Source organism: Diabrotica virgifera, chromosome 1 (assembly GCF_917563875.1).
Source record: "Diabrotica virgifera virgifera chromosome 1, PGI_DIABVI_V3a".
Classification (NCBI taxonomy): domain Eukaryota; kingdom Metazoa; phylum Arthropoda; class Insecta; order Coleoptera; family Chrysomelidae; genus Diabrotica; species Diabrotica virgifera.
Window position 1 is genome coordinate 95604271 of NC_065443.1, and position 24389 is coordinate 95628659.

Here is a 24389-nt window from a genome sequence, read left to right on the forward strand (position 1 = left end):
CCATAAAAATACGATTTCTTTTCCGAATGCGATGTATTAAAGTATCATCTCTCTCTTGGACCATCACTCCTAGTGGAGTATTGGGCGCATCTGCGTTTCTTGGCCGATAGTGTAAGACGGCTGGTGGCCAGTTCAGCGCGTCTTCTTGTGTTTATTCTCTGGTTAATCTGCGTACCAGTTCCTTCCTTCTCCTCTGTTTCTTGCTTTGTTTTTCACTTCCTCCCAACTTAAGCCGATTCTGTTGTGTTCTCTGGTTACTGTTTTCTTCCAAGTATTATCTGGTCGTCTCCTCTTCCTTGTACCCTCAGGTTGATATTCGAGTGCTTGTCTTGTGATGTTACTAGGATCTTTTCTTAATGTATGGCCGATCCATTTCCATTTCTTCTGTCTGATTGTTGCTATTATACTGGTTTGTTTCGTTCGTTTCCATAGTTCTTCATTTGTTATTATATTAGGCCAGTAAATTTTTAAGATCTTTCCTAAGGACCTATTTACAAAAGTCTGTAGCCTCTTTGTTGTGCTTTCGTCGTGCTTCCAAGTTTCTGCTCCGTAAAGTAATATGCTTTTTACACATGTATTGAATATATTGATTTTTGTTGACTCTGTTATTTCACTTGTTTGCCAGATTTTATTTAACGCATTGAAGGCGAATTGTGCCTTCGTTATTCTTGCTTGTATGTCTTTCATGCATCCTCCTTTTCTTTCCATGATTGATCCCAAATAAGTGACTTTCTCTACTTCTTCAATTTCTTTGTCTTTTATTTTTATTTTGTTAATTTGCGGGTTATCATTTTTTAAGATTTTTGTCTTCTCTGTATTTATCCGGAGACCAATCATATCAGAGTAGTGTGTTAGCTTATCGACTTTTGTTTGCATGTGAGTTCTGTGTTCTATTAACAGGCAGACGTCGTCAGCAAATTCAAGATCTTCAAGCTGATTAAAGAGGTTCCATCTAATGCCTGTCCGATCATCCGTTACTTTCCTCATAATCCAGTCTACCAAGATAAGGAACAAAGTAGGAGATAAGATACAACCTTGTTTAACACCGCTTTCAATAGCTATTTCTTCTGTGATTACTCCCTAGTGTTCTAGTCTAGCTTTATACCCATCATAAAACAGTTTGATCAGGTTAATAATTTTTGTTGGTAGACCATACTGTCTTAAAATTTTCCACATTTGTTCCCTATTGACTCGGTCGAAAGCCTTTTCAAAGTCGATAAAACTTAAATTTATGTCTTTCTGCCATTCATTAGCTTGTTCTAGGATGATTCTTAAGGTGCATATGTGATCTATAGTAGAGCGTTTAGCACGAAAGCCTGCTTGGTTACTTCTCAGTTTCTTGTCCAATTCTTCTTTCATTCTTTCGAGCAGAATTTTTAAAAAAATATACTCAGATCTCCCTTCTTTGGTATTTTTATTATCAGTCCCTCTTCCCATTCTTGTGGCAGTTCTTCGTTGGCCCATATTTTATTTAAAAGTTTATGTAGCATATTTATGGCTTGTTCGGTGTCTGCTTTTATCAGGTCGATAGGTAAATTATCTGTTCCTGCGGATTTACCATTCTTTAATAATTTAAGTGCGTTGGCAATTTCCTCTCTTGTAATTACCCCAGTGTTAACCTCTAATTCTTGTATTTCAATATGCTCATCCAATTCTTGGGTTCGGTCATGTTTGGCGTATATTTCTTCAAAGTATTCTCTCCATCTTTGAGTTATTTCTTTCTCAGATTTAATTAATTTTCCTTTTTTATCTTTTATTTCTCTTACACTTCTTGCTCGATTGCCTGCTAGGTTTCGTATAATCGTGTATTGTGTTCGTAGATCATTATCTTGTGCTGCTTTCTCTGCTGATTTTAGCATTTCGTTTATGTAATTCCTTTTATCGTTTCTGCATGCCTTTTTCACTTCTATGTTTTTTGCTTTGTATTTTCTTTCAAGGATCTCTTCTTCCCTTGTTCCTTCTTTTTGCAATATGTATTTCTTGATTTTCTTTCTTTCTTCTATAAGCTGTAACGTGTCTTTAGTTATCCATTTTTTATTTTCACTTTTTTTCAACCCGATTGTTTCGTCTGCTGTCTTCATCATGACATCTTTGAAGTTTTTCCATATTTCTTCCACAGAGTCTCCATTACAGTGGTGTATATTTCGGTTTACTTTAAGTCTGTCGGTGAATATTTTCCTTGTTTCTTCTTGCTTTAGGGTTTCTACATTGAATCTTTTTCTTCTGGTAGTCTTGCGATTATTTTCTCTGGCTAGTTTCATCTTTAATTGGGCCCTGATAAGCATGTGGTCCGAATCCACATCTGCACCCCTTAAGGCCCTGACATCTTGTAGCCAGCTTCTCCATTTTGATTCAATTAGTATATGGTCGATTTGGTTCTTATATCTACCACCCGGTGATTTCCAAGTTTCTTTGTGGATCTTCTTATGTTTAAAAATACTGCCACCTATAATGAACTCATTCTGTTCACAGAATTCAATTAATCGATTTCCGTTGTTATTTTTCCTTCCTAGACCTTCTTTTCCCATCACATGTTCATATCCTATATTATCATTGCCAATCTTGGCATTGAAATCTCCAATTATCATTTTTATATCTCTTTTATACTTTTTGTTTATATTATTGTACGTTGCTTGCAATTTTTCATAAAACTCTTCCTTTTCTGCATCATTATTTTCATTTGTAGGAGCGTAAACGTTGATCACTATTAGGTTATAGTACTTTGCTTTGAGTCTAGCCCAAACAATTCTCTCAGATGATGGTTCCCATTCCATTAAAGCATTTTTCCTTCTTGAGATAAAAGTATTGCTACACCCTTTTCGTGTTTCGCATTTTCAGATGTATTCCCAGAATAAATCATTAATTTTTGGTCTCCTACTCGAATTGATCCGCTGCCGTTCCAGTGTGTTTCGCTTAAACCAATAAATTTCAACTTTTAATTATCCATTTCTTGGCCTACTTACTCTAATCTGCCGTTTTCATATAAGGTTCTTACATTCCATGCTCCAATGGCTATGGTTTCTCTTGTGTCAATTTCGGTCTTGTCAGTTGTGTTCGGTCTATTTCTTGTATTTTTATTCACTGCCTTTTTCTTTGCCATATCCGTCATCGTTTGTGAAGTGTTTTGTGGGTTTTTTTCAGGTGCTAGTTTTTTGGATTCCCTTCTGGACTTTCCTCTAGCTGGTTACTGTTTTTATTCCATTTCATTGTTTTCCCATTTATTATTAGCTTATTAAATTTTACTTTTACATTTTTACCCTTATTTGCTTCTTCATGGCCAACTTGTCTTATTTTTTTTCTGTACTTGCAAATCTTCTTTGGTCATATCGTTGTTGATGAACACTCTCCTGTCTTTTGCATGTTGTAGTTTCGCTTTGTTTTTCATAACCGTTTCTTTCTCATGATGGTTTGGTAGCTTAACTAAACATGTTTTTTCTCCTAATTTTATTACTTCATCAATTTTAACCTTAATATTCATTTCTGCTTCCATGAAATTACCTATGGTCTGCCTGAGTATGTCCCTGTCGTTTGTATCAATTTGCAAACCTTGTATTACGACGTTGTTGGCTTTCCTTTCTTTTTCTAATTTTTCTAGTCGTATCTTCGTGTCATTCAGTTCTTTCTTCATTTCATCCTTCTCGATTTGCGACTTTTGATTTGCCTGTTTTCTAGCCGTTTTTTTACTTTCGTTGAATGTTCCATCGTCTCCTTCTCTACCTCTTTTTTTGATTTCATCCGATGTATCTGAGTCCATTATTTTTTATTTGTTAACTTCTACTAGCCTTAATATTGTTTGTAGCTATAATATTTTAGTATAACAGTATATAACAACAATAACAATAAATCGATATCACCTATAGTTATTCTTAAATATTTAAATCCAATCCTGTAATATATTTCTGTGTCTATTTGAAAAATAATAAAATATATCTATTGTAATTGACCAAGTAATTAGTAGGTTACTGGTTTTATTATCAGTATTACCGCGTAAAAAAACTTCGGCTGTTCAACTCAGCGGACCTAGGTTTTTTATCGGATATACTGATGGCTTACATTTATAATGATGTTGTATATAAAATAATTAAATATTGGTTCAATCTTACTTTAATACTGCTTAAAATAGTTTCAGATAACACTTTACCACCCTTCTTTTCACTATCAAATCACTAAAATAATTTAATTGTTCTGTTTTCGTCTGACTTTGAAGATTTAATTTGGAGCACAACCTAAGCGTGGCTTTCAATCTGCTGCCAGAACCGGACTCGGTTATTAATGATTAAAGTATCATATAAATGGTATAATCGGATTTAAATTTGGGCTATGTGGTGGCCAAGATAATTTTTAAATTGAATCCCATCAAGGTAAGTATTCATTATTCTACCAACATGAAGACCTACGTTGTGGTGCATTAACACGAATTTGTTATCCAATATGGTTGGCAAATGGCAAAACATGATCTTTAAAATGTTTTTAATGGCTGTCATTCACCCAATCAACTCCACAAGTTCGGCATCTCCTTCCCAAGAAATACCACTCCATAGCACTACGACGCAACGATCAAAATTAACGCTCTGTATGAGGTTGCATCTGGCATACCGTTCATCCTATGGAAGCAAGATTGGCAAAACTTCGTCTATTCGCGGTGTGCAAGTACTTGGAAAGGGAAACGAGAAACGACCGTGCGCGAGTCGCGGAGAAATATTGCATCTATCTTAAATAATTCATATTGTCAATTGAAATTGTCAAATTGACGTATATTTCAACCTTCTGTCATTGACGCAGAAAAATTATATATTACTCCACAATATTGATATGATATGCAATTATTATATAAAGGTAAATTTAATTAATTGTATTTTGCTTGCAGTACTGCATTTTAATAACTGATTTTATTTACTACATACAATTGTTTACGTTTGCTAAACATAACCTGCATCTTATTTTTTCTTCTTATTATTTTTTTGGACTATGGTCTTGACAATTATCCAACAACCAGGACTAATATAATTGGCCAATATAATTAAAAGTGCGAATAAAAGTACAGAGCGTAGAAATAGAGGTCGCTTTGCCGAACTTGCACGGTCCCAATAGAAAAGTTGGCGAACAGTATGTCAGTTGTAACCTCATACAGAGCATTAGTTTTGGTGGTTTCGGCATAGTGCTACTGAACGGTATTGTTTTGAAAGGACATACCGAACACGTGGAGGTGGTTAGGCGAATGCCAAATAATTTACATTGAAAACATTTTTAGAAGATCATGTTTTGCCATTTGCAAGCCACATTGGATATGACATATTGGTGCTAATGCACGTCTTCCTGTAGCTAGAATAGTGAATACTTACCTTGATGAGATTCAATTTAAAAATTATATTTGCCACCACATAGCCCATATTAGATTTAAATCCGATTATAGCATTTATGACACTTTAACGCGTTCAGTGCTGTTATAATACTAGTAACTTTCCTGCCGGCCTGATACATATTTTTAAAGTTTTTGTTCTGCATTGTTATTAATGTGTCTTATTATAAGAGTTAAATGTTAAAATTAAACAAACAATTGAGTAATTTTTGTGTGACGCACCGGTGCGTCATCAGCACGACAGACCGAATATTTATCTAGTATGCGCATGACGCACCGGTACGTCATAGATAATAATAGTTCATTATTGCATATACTTCTTCTTCTTTTTGTGTAGACATGACTATGCCTGTTTTTCAATGTTGCATATTATACAGTTGTTCGTAATATAAAAAAAAACTAAGAGGATTAAATAAAATTGATGAACATAGAAAAGAAAAACTTAAAACATACTAATAAAATATATAAATAAAAAATTAGTTTGTGCAAAAACATAACTCTTGTGGAATTCTTCTAAACATTTTCCAATACACAAACCTGGCTGATCAGCACATTAAATACAATGGTAAGCAGAGTATTTCCTTATTTTTTTGGTCCAACAAATTTTGCATCGTTTTCGCATAATTCTTCCATCTGCATCCCTTATTTTAATTTTCTCTACCAGGTGCTGTGTAGTTTTTTTTACAATATTAGGTTTAGCAGTACACCTTTCAGGAAGAAGTTTTTCGAGAACTAACATACGATACTCATAATAGGACAGTCATTTTTGGGAATGTTTTTTAAAATTTTTTATAACATCTAAGTGTTTTTCGGACAATCGGGTATGTCATTTGTACTCTCTGATAAGTAAATGCATTCCCTTTGTTACTCCTTTTCTGTTTTCTACGTCAATAATGTTGTTTTCAATCACTGTCGATATATACAACACATTCCTCTTATCCCTCCATTTACCGATCATTACACGATCCTTCCATCCTTGTAGGCAGATGTTGTATTACCTTTGTCCAATGTTGCAGATTCGACATGTTTGGGATTTTCCTTTCTTCCTGTCCTTAGGGTACCAGTGCAGTAAGTGTGTGCTTCTCGTAGTCGCTTTGCTGAAACAAACTATTGTAGAAATTACCCATGAAGACGGCATGCCCAGAATTTGGGTAATTTTTCATTAGGCGCATAACAACTTTTTGAGCATGTCCAGCACCTCCAAGCTCATCTGAGTATCCTGAATAGCTGTATTCATTGAATATATTACTATTCGTCGTTGGTGAAACCAGCCATTAGAAGATTAAATAAAATTTATGAACGTAGAAGGGAAGAAGTTAAAATATGGTTTCATACCTGCATATTATCTAAACAACAACATAATTTTAAATCCCAGATTATTTTTTGAGACGTACATACCTTACCACAAGTGCTATCACTCCTACGATACTCACACTACAAGTGCTAGCATACAATTAAACATTATATTCGATAAGGTATATGACGCACCGGTGCGTCATCCGCCCCTCTACAAGAAACAGCTTGACGCACTGGTGCGTCATCAGCACTGAACATGTTAAATAAACATTGCATTCGGAAAAGAAATCCTATGTCTATGATACTGGGGGGCTATGGATGGCATCACAAAAAATTTCATTTCACGTGCATATGCAATATTTTTGTCCGTGAGTCTATTTTAACTGTCAAAAATGTTAAACATTTATCTACTCGTTCCGATAGTAACAGTATGTTATTAATCACTTTATCAATTTTTCTCTTTTCTCAATTATGTATTTGTTTTTATTGCCTAGGTCATAGTATGTAAATTATTGTAATCACTGAATATATAGTTAAAAAAATCGTATTAATTTAATTAATAAATAATGTAAATAATGTAATTAAGTAGGGATTTTTAAAAGAATATTAAAAAACTAAAGAAATAGTCACCTCTATTTTGAAGATGACACTGATACTCTATGAGTATGCCTCCTACACTGTTGCCTATGTTTATAGGTTTGTTCCAACTCGATACAAAACCGTTCTTGAATCGTTACGCGCATGCGCAATAACGAATAATTATGCGCAGTAACCCATTTTTCGTTACTGCGCATACTCGTAACCGTTCAAGAACGGTTTTGTATCGAGTTGGAACAAACCTTATAAATACATTTCTATAAATTATAAAGAGCTGATTGAATTTGGGAAGCCGGCAATGAAATTGATACTCAATGACTACAATCATGCCGCAAACACTTTTAATGTTCACATGTCTATAAATTATAATAATATCGCATATATTATGTAGCTTATTGAATGTGGGAAGCCGGCAGTATTGCTATTTTAAGTCCCTATATCTAATCGAAAAGTAAACGTAGTGTATACCAAAAAGTGTTTTTGCACCATTAGAAAAACAAATTGTGCTTTAGGTAGTTATGCAGGATAACTGAATATTATGCAAGCGTTACAGTAGTTTTGTGTATCACTTTTATGGTTCTAAAGAACTGTATTAAATGGAGCCAATCATCAGAATAGTAAACTGCCATCAGATATTAGGGTTTTACTGACATTTTCGAAATATGTAATAAGGGGCGTCCAATACAAATGTATACTAAAATATCTCCTATTGTCTTCAATATAAAATGGCATACTGACCGTGCCAAAACATTTTTTTATTATTATTATTGTTAAGAATCTTCTTCTCTGTAGGCATTTACCAGAATACAATTGTGTTGTAAGGAGTAAGAAGGCGAAACTTAGTTACTTAATGTGAACACTTTGAATGGCATAGAAGCCTTAGAGCTGTGGACTCTTTTTCAGCTGCTGCATACTACATACTCACCTCACAAATGATGAAGTTTTGAGAAGGAGGAAGGAGTGGCGTATAAAGACTGTTGAATATAACCGTCGAGTATAACCGTTGAATATAACCCATAAAGACTGTTGACCCCCAAAATAAGCAGGCTACAATGCTAGGCCCTATAAAGAAAATAACCTAGATGGAGCCACCAAAGCACATATATCACCAAAAGCCGAATGGAAGAATAGATACACCTAAATTCGTATGAACATTTAATGTAAGATAAATTGAAGGAAAATCTAAGACGAACGAAAGTTTTACTTTTAATATCAACAGTATTAAAAATAAAACTTTATTAGAACTTCCACAAGGAAAATAAACTTCCTGTAGCTGGCTGTATACCATAAATCACAAAAATACTAGATTTGTTGTAAAAGGTATATTTTAAAATACCCTAAATAAGGGTCACATTAAGACAACACGTTTTCGGATTAAAAAATCCATCATCAGTGTTCTAAAAACCAAAAAAACAGCATGCCTAAGCCACCAAAATGTGTTGGGTAAAAACCCTTTAAATGTGAACGGTTATGACGTTACATATTTATATAATGGTTAAATGATGTTCCAGATATGCCTGGATGTTACCCAGGGCAACACAGGACTCTTCACATATTGGATTTCAATGGCAAACTGACAACTGAATTCAAGAGCAACCCAGAATGACATTGACAATTGCATGACAATGTCATTCTGGGTTGCTCTTGAATTCAGTTGTCAGTTGGCCATTGAAATCCAATATGTGAGGTTTTATTTCTCCAAAAAAAATCCAACCACGTGGGAAGAGTCCTGTGTTGCCCTGGGTAACATCCAGGCATATCTGGAACATCATTTAACCATTATATAAATATGTAACGTAACATAACCGTCCGTTCACATTTAAAGGGTTTTTACCCAACACATTTTGGTGGCTCAGGCATGCTATTTTTGGCCTTTAGAACACTGATGATGGATTTCTTAATCCGAAAACGTTTTGTCTTAATGTGACCCTTATTTAGGGTATTTTAAAATATACCTTTTTCAACAAATCTAGTATTTTTTATTAGAGCTAATCTTCTGGTTGCACCAATCGTGGCTTCTAAAATTTGCAAGCCGCCGAATCGCCGGAGCTAAGAAGGACGAGGTAGATCTATCAGATTGCATCTCACTACCCGCCTGTCCAGCACGGTAAAATTCCAAATCTAAGAACACTTCTTTTTCTTCTTTAGGTGCCGTGTCTGTATTCAGACGTTGGCCGTCATCATGTTTACAATTTCTTGAAATCTCTCTCTATCGGCTGCTGCGCGAAATAATTCTTCTACTGTGCAGCCACACCATTGTCTAATATTACGCAGCCATGAAAGTTTCTTTCGACCAATCCATCTCTTTCCCTCCACTTTTCCTTGTATTATAAGGCGAAGCAGATGGTATTTAGGTCCTCTAATTATATGGCCAAAGTATTCTGTTTTTCTCCTCTTTATGATGCTTAGTGTTCGAAGAACACTAGAAGTACTAAAAGGAAAACCAAGGCGACGAATAGGAAGGATGTAAGACTGATCCTGGCATAGGCTAAGACTCGAACAAGATTGTTGGCCCAAGGATGAATAAGATGATATCTACTCACATCTACACCAACAGACAAAACTTTTATTGTTTTTTTTTCTTGTCCTCTGCTCTAAATTTTTCTCATTGTGTAAAAGAAATTTGGCCCCGACTATTGCTATAAATATATATTTTCTTCTTTTTCAGAAAAAGTTGAAGATGATGACGATATGAAAGAATTGGAAGCCTGGGCCTCGTAAAATTCCTGAAATCTGGATATTTGTAAACGAAATCACCCATCTAAGATGAAAACATTATAAATATATAGGTAATAACAGCTAAAAACGTTTCAATGTAGAACAAGCTTTTGCTGAAAAGGCGTCTTGCAAAAAATGTTGATAATTTAGAATTCTCTATATATTATATATTTGCCCTTTAAGGAAAGATTTCTTTTATAGTCATAGTTCAACCAAACGTTTCATAAATTAGAATACAGGGGTGTCAGAATTCTACGTGAATTTATTGAAAAAAAAGAACTTTCCTTAAAGTTGGCATAATGATATTTTTGAAATTATGTAAATAGGTATATGTATGCTCTTACTAACGGTTTTAATATTGGGTTTAGAAGCACCTTAATTTTATTTTTATACAAGGTAGTAACATTTTTTCATTGTAATTTGTTAAAAAATATTGTATAACGCAAAAAATGGTGTGATAAAGCAAAATATTATTGAGTGCTTATTTTCTTATTTTATTAAAAGATCTTATTTACGTTAAATCTAAATATATTGGGTATCTCAGAATATGTTAACAAAGGTTTCTTGTATCAACAGAAAAATACAAACTTATTCATTATTGTGGTTCATTTGATTATGCTTGTGTATATTTAATCTGCCATAAACAAGTTTTGATAAATGTCACTGCTCTGTACTTTTTGTTTTTCTGACTGTAGTTTCTGTCGTTTGTAATTCCTTGGTCTCGGCCATCGCCCATACACACATAGGGAATGTTGTATAAAAGAAATGATAGTAGACTAGCAATGGCCCGAACAGCAAGAATTAAATAATTAAAATATGGAAAGACTGAATACTAAGCTGAGATTGGTCAAAGCCCTTATTTTTCCTATTGCTATATACGCAGCTGAAACATGGACTCTCAAAAAAATCAATCGAAGTAAGATCGAAGCCTTCGAAATGTAGGTCTACAGAATTATTGTACCCGTGTCCTGGAGAGAACACAGAACCAACCTGTCAATTCTGAAAGAGCTTCATATAAAAGACAAGGTATTAAAAAAAGTATACCGACCATACTTAAATTACTTTGGTAAAGTAACGATTACTATACGAAGAGGCAAATCGTTACTTTGATTACTCTGATTACTTCGTACCAATCGTATCAGAGCGAGTAACGACTATTGTATCTACTTTGATTACTTCGTATCAGAGCGAATAACGACTATTGTATCTACTTTGATTACTCTGATTACTTCGTACCAATCGTATCAGAGCGAGTAACAACTATTGTATCTACTTTGATTATTCTGATTACTTCGTACCAATCGTATCAGAGCGAGTAACAACTATTGTCAGGGCCGCGTTTAGGTCAAATGACGCCCTAGGCAATTCTCTAGTAGCCGCCCTTCAAACATGTACCATTTTTGCGAAAAAAAATGCAAGCAGAATTTTTTATTTAAATAAGAATGTTATTGCACAAATCTCGGTGTTCTTCAAATAATGTTTAGAAATGTGTTAAAAATATTCTTTATTTTACATCAGGCGTAATGTTACATATTACTATTATAAGTATGTTTGAGCGTTTGGAACTGTGTCCAATGCATGCGTTTTAATGCATGATACGTAGAAATTGCCTGTTTGTAGCCGCACCTACTTGTTCGATTTTAAATGAGAGATGCATTGAAAACATTACTCAAGCACTATGTGTTTATAGCTTTGTTTAACAATAAAAAAATTAATTTTTAGCAATGCAAATAATCAAAACCGGTATAATTTGACATGCACTTTCAAATGCGGTAAGCAGAATTGCTATTTTATTTTTTAATCAAAAGTTATTCGGATTCAAAAATTGCAATTTTTCGATATTTTGAAAGTTCAACCGCGTCTATCTCGAAAACTATGCATCCTACGAAAAAACTTTAACAACATTTTTTGCTTAGAATGACCCAAAAAAAATAGAAAAAAGGTTTGTTTTGCTAAGAATCACTGTTATGTAATTCCTCAAGTTCTTTGTTTATAATAACCTTATCCGGAAAAAATTAGACTGTTTTAATAAATATCTAGACAAATTGCATATTTGTAATGTACACAAAAGTACATACAAATTAAAAGTTCTAAAAAAATAAATTTTGTAATTTTATGTCAACTATCTTAATTGAGTGCAAAAAATGCAAGAAATCGCGTTGATTGCACTAAATTGTTAATAATTAAAAACAGACGCGAACTCTAGGCAGGAAACAAGTAGGTTTTCATCCTATAGGTCAACAGTCAACAATAACTAAAAACGTAGTCATCTACCTCAATATTTCAGTGGCCCGAACATGGTCTATTTTTTGCTTATTTCCCTGGAGTAGGTATATCAGTGTGACGACACTAACCTTATCTACTTGTAATAATACAGTTTGAAAATCCCAACCCTAACTCGATGTCCTACTGTCGACAAGTCAAATCTTTAGTTTTTGCAAAATGTGCAATATTGAAGTGTTCAATGGCCCACCGCATTTGCCCAGCTGCCGGCGGCCTAATAATCACTAAATTTATGACTTCCATCCTTTTTAAATGAATAGTGTTAAGATAACAGAATGCTATGTTTGATTTATTTTTGTTATGAATGCAGTTTGTTTTATTCTATTTAGAAATGAATGCCAACTTCTATTTCATTGATGGATGAACATACAGACTTGTTATTCGATTTTAATTTTTATATACAAATATTTTTTTGTACAGTATTTTTGCCGCCCTCTCACAATTTGCCGCCCTAGGCAACTGCCTATATTGCCTAATGGATACAGCAGCCCTGACTATTGTATCTACAACCTGTACACTTAAATACTTTCTACCAATCGTATCCCAGCGAGTAACGGACGAGACACGTATTTTACGAGTGTTATCGAATATCGTTATCGGTTTGAAACGTTTTAAGGGTGTGAGGGTGAGGAGAAGATAGAAGATGAAACAGAGGGAGATATAATGTATAGGTAAAATATTTAATGTATGTCGCTAACAAAGATCGAATGCGAGAACCCTATATTTTTATCTCGATCTATATCTATACCTATACAAAATACCTACCTACTGAGAAATACGATTCTCGATATGATTACCGGTACTCAAATACAAAAGTCATCATAGTAATCAAAGTAACGAATACTGTAAATGATTACTTTATACAAAAGTAACGATTTGTAACGAATACTCGACAGTAACTATAATCAACATCACTAATAGTCGGAAGAACGTGGACTATATAATTATTAATATTAGAAGGAAATGCCGAAGACCAAGAAGAAGATCTCGAACACGATGGACAGACCAAATTAAGACTCTGGTGGGAAAATCACAATATGAAAGCGTCCATCTGGCACAGGATCGCAGCCATTGGATACAGCAAGCTAACAATATTTAGAGTATCACCACGCCCCGACAAAGGCTCAAGGAATGAGGAGGAGAGGGTTTTCATATTGAAACTAATTGTAAAGGTGCGTCAAGATATGCTCCGAATGCCGTATCGAACCTCCTCGCGAACTTAAATGTGGACGGCACCCTGCAACAACGTACTGAACCTCGTCGCGATCAGGGTGCAACATCGAACTGTTCCACTAGTTTCCGGTAAATCCATCCACATCAAAGTAAAGGGTCGTCGAAAGGTTCAGAACGAGGTTTGCCGTAAATTCACATGTGGACTAGTTTGCGAAGCATTCGGCGTTTCGGTCATTGTTATTTTGAAATTGAGTGCATCAACATGGAATGAATGGATGAGAATTGTACTACTAATAGAAAATTATCGAGAAAACGAAATATTATGGGAACCAAAGAGTCCCAGATATTATAACAAAATAAAAAAATAATGCATAAGTATATAAGCTGATGCAGCAACGTCCATCTTGCAGTAAAGGTGTTAAGGCAATTACTGATGGAACATCAAAATGTTCGGTTCGTTGCTTATTTCAAGACCCCTTGCGACAACGTCGCGAACCTCTGTTGATCGCTTCGATGTTCGCGACGAGGTTCGATACGGCATGGCATTCGGAGCATGTGTGGACGCACCCTTAGTACAACGAGTTTTATTTCTGTAGAAGTTTTTTGACAGTTTACAAACGGTGCGCTCTATGCTTGTATGAAAATTAACTTTTTTCTTATGGTTGTATGGTTATCAAATACTATTGACTGTAAAACATCCAACTCCCACAAAAATCTGGAAGCACGTTGCCACTAGCGCCACTGTCGGCTTGAGTTGAACTACGTTTTGACAACGTAAAATTTGACGTAAACATTCAAATTTAATTTTATAAATTTTTGAATAACGAGCTAATTTTGCTAAATTAAATTAAAATAAAAATAGTTCAAACACTTATACAAAAACAATTATAAAGCCATTTTATAAATGTAAGGTTAGATTGCTCTGGTTATCCTACTCATACCGCTAGATGGCGCTATTTTTTTGCTTCCTCAAAGTTAATGGGAAATGTCAAGAGTTGTGTGTATTACAGTCTATAGTATTTGGTGATAGTACGGACTATGTCATAATTATAATTTATGAGGCCAATCCTCGCCAATGAAGAAGTACTTCGCTGAATGACCGGCAAAAGGCGTTAAAATTCTGTAAAATGTACAACTGACAATTATAGTTCAGCGCAAATTTAAGTACATGCAGCATAGCTGCATGCTGCATGATTCGCGAGGTTAGTGTGTAGAGATCCAGACAGCAGCTGTAGATTAAAAGAAATTATTATCATGATGCGATAGGATGCGATGGAAAAGCTTATGGGTAAACTATGAGTTAACAAAAATCCTCAAATCGATACAAGGGTTTGCAAAAGATAGTTGTAATACGATCTAAGCAAATCGTACAATAGGGATGTAGTATAGTATTAATACAGTACGAAAGTATTTATTTTATATTCGGTTTAAAATTTACTAAAAATAAAATAAAATGTCGCGTTTTAGGGTTTTCTATTATAGAAACTACCGTTTCTCAAATATCAATAAATTTTATTCAACGGTCTTCCAATGACTCCATCCCGTTTTCTTTGGTGTTCGTCTGAAAGTGTTGCAAATGTCTCTGTTATAGCCGCAATGGCTTCTTGTTTGGACGACAAGCACTGATAAGAAAAACTGACTTAAATTTTAAAAAACAGATGAAATTCTAAGAGAATCAAACCTGGAATTTAGATGGGTCTTCCATTACTTCATAGTGTAGATCCTCCTAATCCAAGATATTTTGTGGACAGTTTCATTGTCCTGGCAGAAAAGGATTAGTGATCATCTCATGATCTTGACCTTGTAGAAAACTCTATATTGTTGAATTCCGATGAAAGATGTGCGATATCTGAGCGATTCCAAGAGCTTATCAGACTACCTTAGTAAATCATGTACAGTAAGCGCCACCCTACTAGATACATGGGTAGGTACCTAATTGCTATGTTTATGTGCTAGTCCGGTCCGTTCTCAAATGTGACTTTCATCCCTGTCATGTTACTGTCAAGAAACTATTCAAAATAATTGTTTTTCCGTACAAAAAATACATTAATTAATAGTATTAGTACTCTGCTTTAAAATAACTTTATTCAAACACCAAGAATATTACAATACTTTAAAACTTTTACAAAACAAAATGACAACTATAAACGTCAAAATTAGATCAGCTGATCTATTATTTGTCAACTTCATATGTTAATATTGTCCTTTTCATGATCATTTTTCAGTGCGTAACAAATGATAGGAGAAAGGGTAAGTCCGTGATAATACACATTTATGACATTTATTCTAACATGACATTTTAGTTAAATCTGACAGTTGTCACATTTTATTTTCAATTTGGAATAAAAACAAAGCAAATGTGTTTCTTGCATTTATAAAATGGTATTTTCTTTGATTTGTATAGTGTATAGTCTTATAAATTATACAGATTATATTTGTAATATTATTATCTAATTAAAAAAAATTATTTTTTTATTATGGCGCCATCTATCGACAACTAAAATAACTAGAAGAAATGTTATAAAAATGTCACCGACGAAATGTAATCACCGACGTGCTTTTTTTTCTGTCTCATACAAGTTAATGTGTTAGAAAGAAATCGAAAAACTGTGACGCACTGAAAGATGATCATGAGAAATAATTTATTCAGTTTCTATACATTTTCTGACGTTCTAAACGTCACTAGACATAAATAAACAAGTGAAGGGTCCAGGACTGTAATAGCTCTATGTTCCTATGTATCTAGTAGGGTGGCGCGCACTGTATAATTGGATTATTATTCAATTTGTCTACTGTAACGTCTCGGTTCTTAATACAACTCCTGGCTTTTTTTATTTATTTTTTGTATTTTTTTTTCAGGGAACCTTTTTTATCTAGTTATTTTTTTATAATAATAGTAAACCATGATTTTTATTTTTTTCCCAATTGAGTGCATAGATAAAAGCGCGTTTGCATATATGGGACACCCAGTATTAAAAAATATGCATTACATTTTTCTTTACTTGGACCTTGTGTACCTGTAACCTACATTCACCAAATTGTGTTTTGTATTCTAATTTTAAATACAGTAATATATTTTGATTCACTTATAGTGTCTTCTTTATTTTAAGTATACAGGATGTTCTAACAATATAGCCTGTCTGTTATATATTGGAAACCATAACATATAGAGGGGCGAGAAAAAAAATTTCATAACTAATTTGGTTAAGACAAATTTACAGAAATTGTTGGTATTCCTTATATCGCCGCCGCCTACGAAAAGTATAACTCCAAAAAATGCCGTTAAGAGTAGAACTTTCAATGAACGCCGCGAAAAATATTATTTTCGATTATATGATTGTGAAAATTATAATCCCTAATAAAGTGTTAGCGAAAAAATTATTTTTTGAGGAGTATCAGCAAAAAACATCATTTTTGCTTGTGGGTTCACGAAAATTATAATTACTAAAAAGTTCTCAGAAATAATTGTTTTCGTCGGCAGAAACAGAAACAGAAAAGGAAATAATTGTTTTCGTCGGCAGCTGTTATGAACTAAATAAATATTTTCGTTATAAATATTTTGGGAGTTATAATCTTCGCGGACACGCATATAAAATAAATTGTATCGCCAACACTTCAAACAGTTATTATTTTCACTGGAACTGTAAGGAATCACATTAATCATAGGTACCAGCGATAGGACGTCTCAGTGTATAAGATCAACAATATAAGGCTTTGGGCACACGGGCGATTTTTTACGGCGCCCATTGCTTTGACTACCTCCTCCACCAATTTCATATGAATTATCTAAAATTGGTGGAGGAGGTAGTCAAACCAATGGGCGCCGTAAAAATCGCCCGTGTGGCCAAAGCGTAAATGAATCTTTTTGGTAAATATGCCAATATTTACAGGAAACCATGGGCTCCCATATAAAAACATTTAGGGAGGGGGGAGCAGACGTGAAGATGTTGCAAATTACATTTTGTATACTTTGGATGACAATATATAGTTTAAAGCACCCGAAAAGCTAGGAGGGAACATATCTTTTTGATATCATCAATTTTTAAACAGGCACTACAGGACAATCCAGTTTAAATAAAAAGTAATGATATTCCAACAGGAATACGCAGTGCCGAACAACCATTCCGATTAGATGAAGACCGTAAACAACTCGCCAATGTAATGGCTAACGTTGGGGTACCTAACTTGAAGAAGAAGGTATCTATTAACAACCTACGATACAGTTAACAAGTAGCGATATTGACTGCAAATTTATTACACTAAGCAATGACAACATGTCATGACGAGTACGGTCTGAATTTAAACATCAAGAGAACTAATTATAATATCTTATAAATACACTTCTTCTTAACGTGTCCTATCAAGTCACCTTGACGTTGGCGATTAACATGGCGAAACTGTCTCTGTCTCGAGCTATTCTAAATAGGTGTTCTGCTTTCTTTATTCCCGTCCACTCCCGGATATTCTTCAACCAAGAGGCCTGCTTTCTACCAATTCCTCTGCGTCCTTCGATTTTACCCATCATAATAAGTTGAAGAATATTATACCGGTCTCCCCTTACTACGTGTCCAAAATAGGCCATCTTTCTATATTTGATGTTATCAAGCAGCTCACGGGCAGCATTTGATCTCTTACTTAAGGGCGGCCACATTTGTCAGCATAGCCGTCCATGGTATTTTCAGTATACGTCTGTGCAGCCACATTTCAAAGGCCTCCTGTGCAGCCACATTTCAAAGGCCTCCAACCGATTAATGGTGGGTATTTTTAATGTCCATGCTTCCACACCATACAAGAGGACTGACCAAATGTAACATTTAATCACGCGCTGTTGAAGTTGCAAGTTATCATTACAGAAGAATAACCTCATTTTTAAAAATGTCATGCGGGCTATCTCGATTCCACATTTTATTTCTTTATCTGGATCTAGTTGTTCAGTAATAGGGCAACCAAGATATTTAAAACTGGGTACTCTTTGAATTATATGACCATCAACATATAACCGTGAATCTTGATCTTGATGGGCCAAACGGCTAAATACCATGTATTTTGTTTTTGAACAGTTTATGTTTAGGCCAAACTTTCTTCCCACTGTGTCAATGGCATTTAAAAGATGTTGTAATCTATCATCACTTAAAATAACTATAAATACACTACTCCAAGAAATTAACGCACTACCTTAAAAATGGGCCATTTTGTATGTCTCGAATTTCCTAAACCTGTTGTCCGATTTAAGTAATTTTTTTGATATGTTATAGCCTTATTCTTTAACAATATCATTGTAACAAAATTGTTGCTAGACAGGTAAATAATTGTCACTGTATACCACTGTACGGATTTGGAGATTTAAGTTTATAAAGCAAACTGCCATTTCTTTTTCATGTAGAATTGCCCTTTAAAGTTTGTCGCATACCTTGCATTGATGAAAAACATGACTGGTTGTTAAAGTACCTAACTTTTTTATTATACAACATAAGCGATTGAATCAAAAAACAGAATGTTAAGAAAATCTTAGGCTATAGTTGTATTTTAATTTCAGTATCTTATAAATGCTAGAATATTCCACAGAGTGTGGTGAACTTTGAGAAAAAACACAGTTTGCTTGGTTCACCCGGTATACAATGACAATTTGCCTGTCTAGCAACAATATTATCATAGCGATATTGTTAAAAAATAAGGCTATACCATATTAAAAAAAATCACTTTAATAGGACGACAGGTTTAGGAAACTCGAGACATCAAAAATGACCCTAAGGTGGTGCGTTAATTTCTTGGAGTAGTGTATATGGCTACTTAACGGTCAGCCACATCAAAGAATGGGACTGCAATTTAGTAGAAATTTATGTATTTCATTTCTAGAAATTCGTTGTTACATTGTACAAGAAACAGCTTTTATAGCAGTATAATAAAATTCTTAACAATGACATTCTCAAACCCTGAGGTCAGAAGGAGTAGAGGACGACCACGTTGAAGATAGATTGATGATGTGGAAGAAGTAAGATTGTAAGTGTCTGAAGATGGAGTGAAGTTACTAGAAATCGACGGGAGTGGCGACTTCCCACTGATTGACTTCTACGAGACAGAAGCATGAACCACAACACACCACGTGTTTAAAAAACTTGTAAAGTTATCAGAAAGTTGACAATTTTGTTCACATAATGAGGCACCCGGAGAAGTACAGCTTATTACATCTAGTGATACAAAGGATATGTTCAGGAAGAAGAAGAATATTGTGGCTTAAAACCCAAGTGACTGGTAAGCTCAAACAACCGAATCGCTTTTTCGGTTGGCAGCTATAAGGCGATGATCATTAATATGATAGTTAACGTCCGGTAACAGCACTCCAAGACGAAGGTTAAGCACTTCTGTTAGCGGTAACTTTAGATACGTATTTTATTCATTTAGTTGATGATAAATAGTGTCTATTTTTGAAGTTATACTTCTTTGCGATCGAGGGTGAAATTTTATACTTGCCTGGCGCATGCGCAAACAGACAGTATGTAGTTCGTTACTAATCTTTCAAATTATGTATGTATCAGCGCAAATAAGTCATTAAAAGAATATATTAGTGTTTTTAGTAAATGTATTATTTATTATAATTTTTGTGTCCTTGGATTTGTCTTCCTCGGGAATAAAATATTTTATAATAATAATGGATAGTAAGTATATTTACTTTAAATTTTAAACTCACTTTACCTCACTTTCACTTGGTCTATTGAATTTGTCAGTATGTATGAGAAATCTTGTAAGCTGTCAAAGCAAAGGGAGTTTGGCTCGGTGGTAGCGCGTTCGACCGGAGATCGAGAGGTCCCTGGTTCAATTCCGTGTGTTATCTAACTTTTTTTTATTTTTAGTATTGTTTTAGTAAATATTTTTGGAAAGTAGTAAGTAAAAATTAGTTTAATCTTTAAATACAAATAACCTGTTGAAAGTATATTTATTTCGTTGAAATCATATAATAGAAGTATAACTTCTTACGTGCGTACAAAGTACACACACATTCTTTTTTTTTTCTTTAATGGCAATAATTATAGAGGGCGCTGCTAAATCTTGTCGAAATTATACAGCTATAACTCATGCGATTTGAATTTTACACAGCAGCCACAATTTTACTTTAAAATAAGTTTATTTGATGTCAAATAAAAAGTTAAATTGTGGCTCATCCCAACAAAAATAGTAAATTTCATTAAGATGCCACAAGAAAATACTTTCAGAACACCATCATGCAATTTTTACCGAAATGGTAAAACTGCTAGAACAGACAAGATCAGGAACAACGTGAATTAGAGGAAAAGAGTCGGGACATTAAAAGTAAAGTAAAACGTTGTTATCTTAGCTATATATTACATAATGCCACAGTCCAGGTCGCAGGTACATAATGCCCCAAATTTATTCCTGTATCGTAAATCACGAATTTTATAAAACGAATAATTATCCAAATAATCAACCTAGTCATTTTTAATATGAATAGTTCATTTACATAATTATGAGATTTTTTAAATAGAAAATAGCTGTTTCAATTAATTGTGCTTCAAAGTGTATATTTTTCTAAACAATGAAATAATTAAGTTTATATGTGTAATTTGCTACAATATTATTAATTAAAAACGTTATGAATAAAACGTATTTCCATCGCTGTTGTATGTTTTTTATTTAAAACCTGCAGTGTAATGGATACATTTGAAATTCAATGTTTTTTATACCCATTTATCTAAAAAAATGTTTTCTATTCGTAAAACAAAAATAGTGAAATACTAAAAGGTGGGATTATCTCATTCAGATAAATTGCATTTCTTATGTAATGTGCACATGGACGTATAAAAACAGATGGACTCCGTTATTTACATAAAATTGTGAAGCCAAAATTATTTGAATATGTCACAATCTAAGCACCTTCACATGCTGTCACGTTTGTTAATTAAAATTTCATATTCGCGTATCGCTGGAAATGTTACTTCTTATTTTATACTCTACAGATGCTATCAAACTAAAATAATAATTTTTCAAAAATGAATAAAACATTTTCAATTTCGTTGCAACACGAAAATACAGCCGCATGATTATTCTAGTTCAATCAGAGAGTGCAGCAAGCACCTCTACCGGTTTCTAAACTTGTTAGTCCCTCATCAGGAGGCACATATGCTGCTCTCTCTGACCAGTGACCCAACCAGGTTAAACCCCGGCGTGCAGTGACGGATGGCAACGAACGAAATGGCAGGGATGCCCTAGCGGCAACTGCTAGCGAAAGACTAAGTTTTCAATCTATTAGCACATAAAACAACACCAAAAAATATTACTCTACATCCTACCAGATTGAAAACAATGGGAACCTTCTCCGCAAATTGTAGAAGCCTCGGAGGTGTAACCAGAGAAGGTTCCCATTGTTTTCAATCTGGTAGGATGTAGTGTAACATTTTTTGGTGTTGTTTTATATGCTATTAGATTGAAAACTTAGTCTTTTAATAATTTTTCAGTTATATTAATTTACATATTGAATTGTAATTAAAATATCAAGTGTTCATATCATTGAATAGTAGATATTAACCAATTATTGTATACGTAGAAGCACTGAAAACTATTTATTAGTGGCAACGGTATGTTTACATTTCTCCGTCATATAAACCCAAACAAACAACATTCATTTCTCTGTCTGACAAACGTCCATGTCAAACTCCAAATGCTTTTTCATATTTGTTTACTTTTTAAGGTAAATGAGGAAGAGTTGTTTTTTGCTATTTTGGCCATTGACATATAAAGCGTAGACCTGGCATACTCACCAAAAAAGCGTAAGTGGAAACAGTCGATCGGTGGTCTATCTATCTCTTTTAACAAAGCGATCCCGCGCATGTGACAGACAAAGATGGCTAGACCACTTAATCCTATGTCGACGTTACACCTCGATGCATTGAATGGCATATCCCTAGCCAAGTCTATATTTTTACATGTCTCTGATTTTGAGTGATATTTGTGAAAAGTGAAATAAACATATCATGGTGCTATGCTACAGTATTGCATTTGCAAAGAAACTAACTATGTATTTGTATCCCGATATCTCATTTCATGTAAGTACTCTTTATTTACATTATATAAGATGAAGTCTGTTTACATTTTAAAATATGTCTTTCGTATGCGTACTATTAGGTTCCTTTATATTAATGTATTGGTATTGAACAAGATATTAGTTCATTAAATTAGTATAGATATTTTTAAATTGTAAGTAGACATAGTTATACTCTGTTTTTTTTTAATTAAATTCTTTGAACGTGTTTTTATAAATTATTACTACTTCCAATTATTAACGTCCGAATAATTATCCCCACGAGTGAAAATTCAAGCACGCTTATGCTCATTGAGGAAGCATCACATTCTATCGAAGCTTCAACACAGTGTGTGTTCAAGATATCTTATTGCTGGGTTCATCTGTGTTTATACGTCCATGAATATGCACCATCATCATCGGCTTTGCTTATGCAAAGTTGGCTTTTTATATTAAAATATGTTTCCTGTAACTGTCCTCTAGTATGTGCTCTTTGACTTTCCTTCCCTATTATTCCTTACGGGAATTTGACACTCGGCGTTCTTTTATAATGGATGATTATTGTATGTATCTAACTATAGTAATGTACTGTAATTATTATAGTACTGTCAATGAAGGTTTTCACCTCCGCCTCCGATTTCGGTGAACCTCCATCGATTTTCATAAAAATTGGTGAGTAATTAGAGGATACCTCAAGGAACAAAAGTGAAAAGGTGCCAACTAGTGATTTTATCCTGGGGTGGATGCCACCCCCAGGGCCGCGCCAAGGCTTTCAAGCGCCCCGGGGCAAGTAATTTTAGGCGCCCCTTTCCTCCTCCCCTTGTAAGAAGTCCATTTACTCACGGTTTTTGCTCCGGATTTTAAAGCACCGCTTGGATTGGAATGAAATTTGGCATAAGCGTAGCTTACATGTCAAAGAAAAAAAGTGATATTGTGCCGATGTGTGGCTTTTGCTATGAGGGTTAGTTTTACCCCTTCTTGGGGGTGAAAAACTATACGTTTAAAATAAGTACAGAAATGGATAAACTGACTAATTCTAAGTCACTTTTGTTCTATAGAGTTTTTTCACTAAGTCAATACTTTTCGATTATTTGCGAGTGAATGTGTCCATTTTTCAACAAAAAAAAAACACGTTTTTCGCAAATAACTCAAAAAGTATTTTATCGAAAAAACATTCTTAGCAATAATATAGCTTATAAAAAAGTGAAAAAAATGGTGTATGCATGAAGTCAGTAGACCCAGATGAAGCAGAATTGTAACTAATGAAAACTAGGTTCTTATTCGTCAAATTCCAAATCAAATACCTATTTCAACGAGAAATAAACAAAAAATGAAGCACTTTTCGGGGTAAACTCATTACAACTAAGTTTCATCGGTTCAAAGTGCTTTAAAAAAAATGGTTTTAAAGTTTTTTTTTTAATTTTGAAAAAATTACATTTTTTTCAAAAAAATTTAAAAATTATTAGTGATACTAAAAATCTCAAAGAGTAAAAAAATGTACGTCTTGCTGTTCTGAATATTTTGGATTTTTTGTTTGTCTGTAAGACAAAAATTGGTTAATCAGCGGTAAAAAAATGTAAAACCGTGGAATTTTGAGAATCAACACCGATTTTAATGAAAATTTGGATTTAAGCTCGGTTGATCCTCTTCTTCAAAATCTACCCTATGCCGAACCGGGCTTTTGCCCTGGGGATGAAAACAACCCCATCTAGGGAATGAAAATTTTTCAATCAAAATAACTATGGAAGTCGTTAGATTGACCAATTCTAAGTAAATTTTGTTGTAAATTATTTTTGCAAAGTTGATAATGTCCAAGTTATTAGCGATTGAAACTATGCATTTTTCATTGAAAAAACTCAGGTTTTATGACCGTTTTTCATGAATAACTTATATTTTTTTAATGACTTATAAAAGATGCCTCTTGTTTTT

The 24389-nt window shown here is 34.0% G+C and overlaps 1 protein-coding gene across 1 annotated transcript in view; it reads left to right on the top strand.

Moving 5' to 3' along the window:
* Positions 1-16515, top strand: part of LOC114337301 (charged multivesicular body protein 4b) — a 31184-nt gene extending 14669 nt beyond the window's left edge. Inside the window, exon 4 of the mRNA XM_028287710.2 lies at positions 9921-16515. Coding sequence (XP_028143511.1) covers positions 9921-9973 — 53 coding nt within the window. The 3' untranslated portion in view covers positions 9974-16515. The remainder of the gene's footprint in view (positions 1-9920) is intronic.
* The last annotated feature ends 7874 nt before the right edge of the window (positions 16516-24389 follow it).